This window comes from Elaeis guineensis, chromosome 4 (genome assembly GCF_000442705.2).
Source record: "Elaeis guineensis isolate ETL-2024a chromosome 4, EG11, whole genome shotgun sequence".
NCBI classification, from domain to species: Eukaryota; Viridiplantae; Streptophyta; class Magnoliopsida; order Arecales; family Arecaceae; genus Elaeis; species Elaeis guineensis.
The window spans coordinates 29,073,003-29,074,359 of record NC_025996.2 but is presented as its reverse complement, the minus strand read 5'-3'; the positions used below and the strand labels follow the sequence as shown (position 1 = coordinate 29,074,359).

Here is a 1,357-nt window from a genome sequence, read left to right as displayed (position 1 = left end):
ACAAGTAACCTTGATACCCTATTTTAAACCTAAAATCTAACCGTACAAGTTAGGTTAAGCCATCTAATATTTGATGCATTTTAGAACTCATTAGTACATTAGTTAGGTTTAATTTGAGCAGCAAAAGAATGACACCTATCCAATCCATTTTCCCAAACAAGTTTTTTTTTTTTTTTTTTTTTCATTTTTAAATTTTTGTTTTGACCATCTGAACCCAATCTATAGGCCTAATGGATCCGATCAGATTGCCCCCAGTTAGGTTGGGACTGGATGCGTCAACTCGATCAACTAAAGGTATGGGAGTGGATCTACGGTGAGGGATAGCGGTCGGATGGATAATTTCAGATATTTCATTTCATCCATCTCAAATCCAATTTAGCTATACCTAATCTCGGTGGAAGCATGATACTCCCGTCGCGAAACTTTCTCATATTTTCCCTTCTCGGTCGTGACTCGGCCTCTCCGGGGCCTCGCCATGCTCCAACTCTTCGCCCTTTCGCCCACTCTCCCCTCTTTCAAATCCTTCGCCGATTCCCTCTCCCGTCTCAACTTCCTCTTCCTTCGGCCTCTCTTCTTGCCTTCTCCCTCCTTCTCCAACAGCGAATCCTCCACTTCTGAAGCCGAAACCTCCCCTCTCCTTCCAGATTCTCCCCCGTCGCGAAACTTTCTCCTGTTTTCCCTTCTCGGACATGACTCGGCCTCTCCGGGGCCTCGCCGTGCTCCAACTCCTCTCCCTTTCTCCCGCTCTCCCCTCTTTCAAATCCTTCGCCAATTCCCTCTCCCGTCTCAACTTCCTCTTCCTCCGGTCTCTCTTCTTGCCTTCTCCCTCCTTCTCCGACAGCGAATCCTCCACTTCTAAAGCCGAAACCTCCCCTCTCCTTCCAGATTCTCCCCCGTCCGACAGCACCAACCCAACCAGCTATAGGTTCCGCGCCGCCGATCCTGCGGGACGAAGGTACTCCTCGAGAAAATGGTTCAGCAAGACAGAGGTGATGCAAAGGCTGACATCCGTGCTTTCGAATGGAGGCTGGGACTTGAGTTTCTTGAATTCGCCCCATGTCGAATTGGATGGGCTGAATGTTATCAGGATGTTGAACGACCTGTTCGACGGGAGTTCGGATGCTGCTCTTGCTTTCTTTTTCTTCACGTGGTCTTGGAGTTACAATGGGTCGAATCATGGGCTCCGGATGGTTTGTGCAATGATCCATATTTCGGTTTTGGGGAGTATGAATCACATGGCAGTGAGCTTCCTTCGCAGTATTGTTAGAATTGGCGATGGTGGAAAAGAATGGCATGAGTCGGTGTTTGACATCTTAAGGGAGACGAGCAGGAACAGAAAAGTCTTGGAGATTGTTTA

General features: G+C 48.0%; 1 protein-coding gene across 1 annotated transcript in view; it reads left to right on the top strand.

The window, feature by feature from the left end:
• Positions 1-405: 405 nt before the first annotated feature.
• LOC105043145 (uncharacterized) overlaps positions 406-1,357 on the top strand; it is a 23,836-nt gene continuing 22,884 nt past the window's right edge. The window contains exon 1 of the mRNA XM_073256033.1: positions 406-1,357. Coding sequence (XP_073112134.1) covers positions 690-1,357 — 668 coding nt within the window. The 5' untranslated portion in view covers positions 406-689.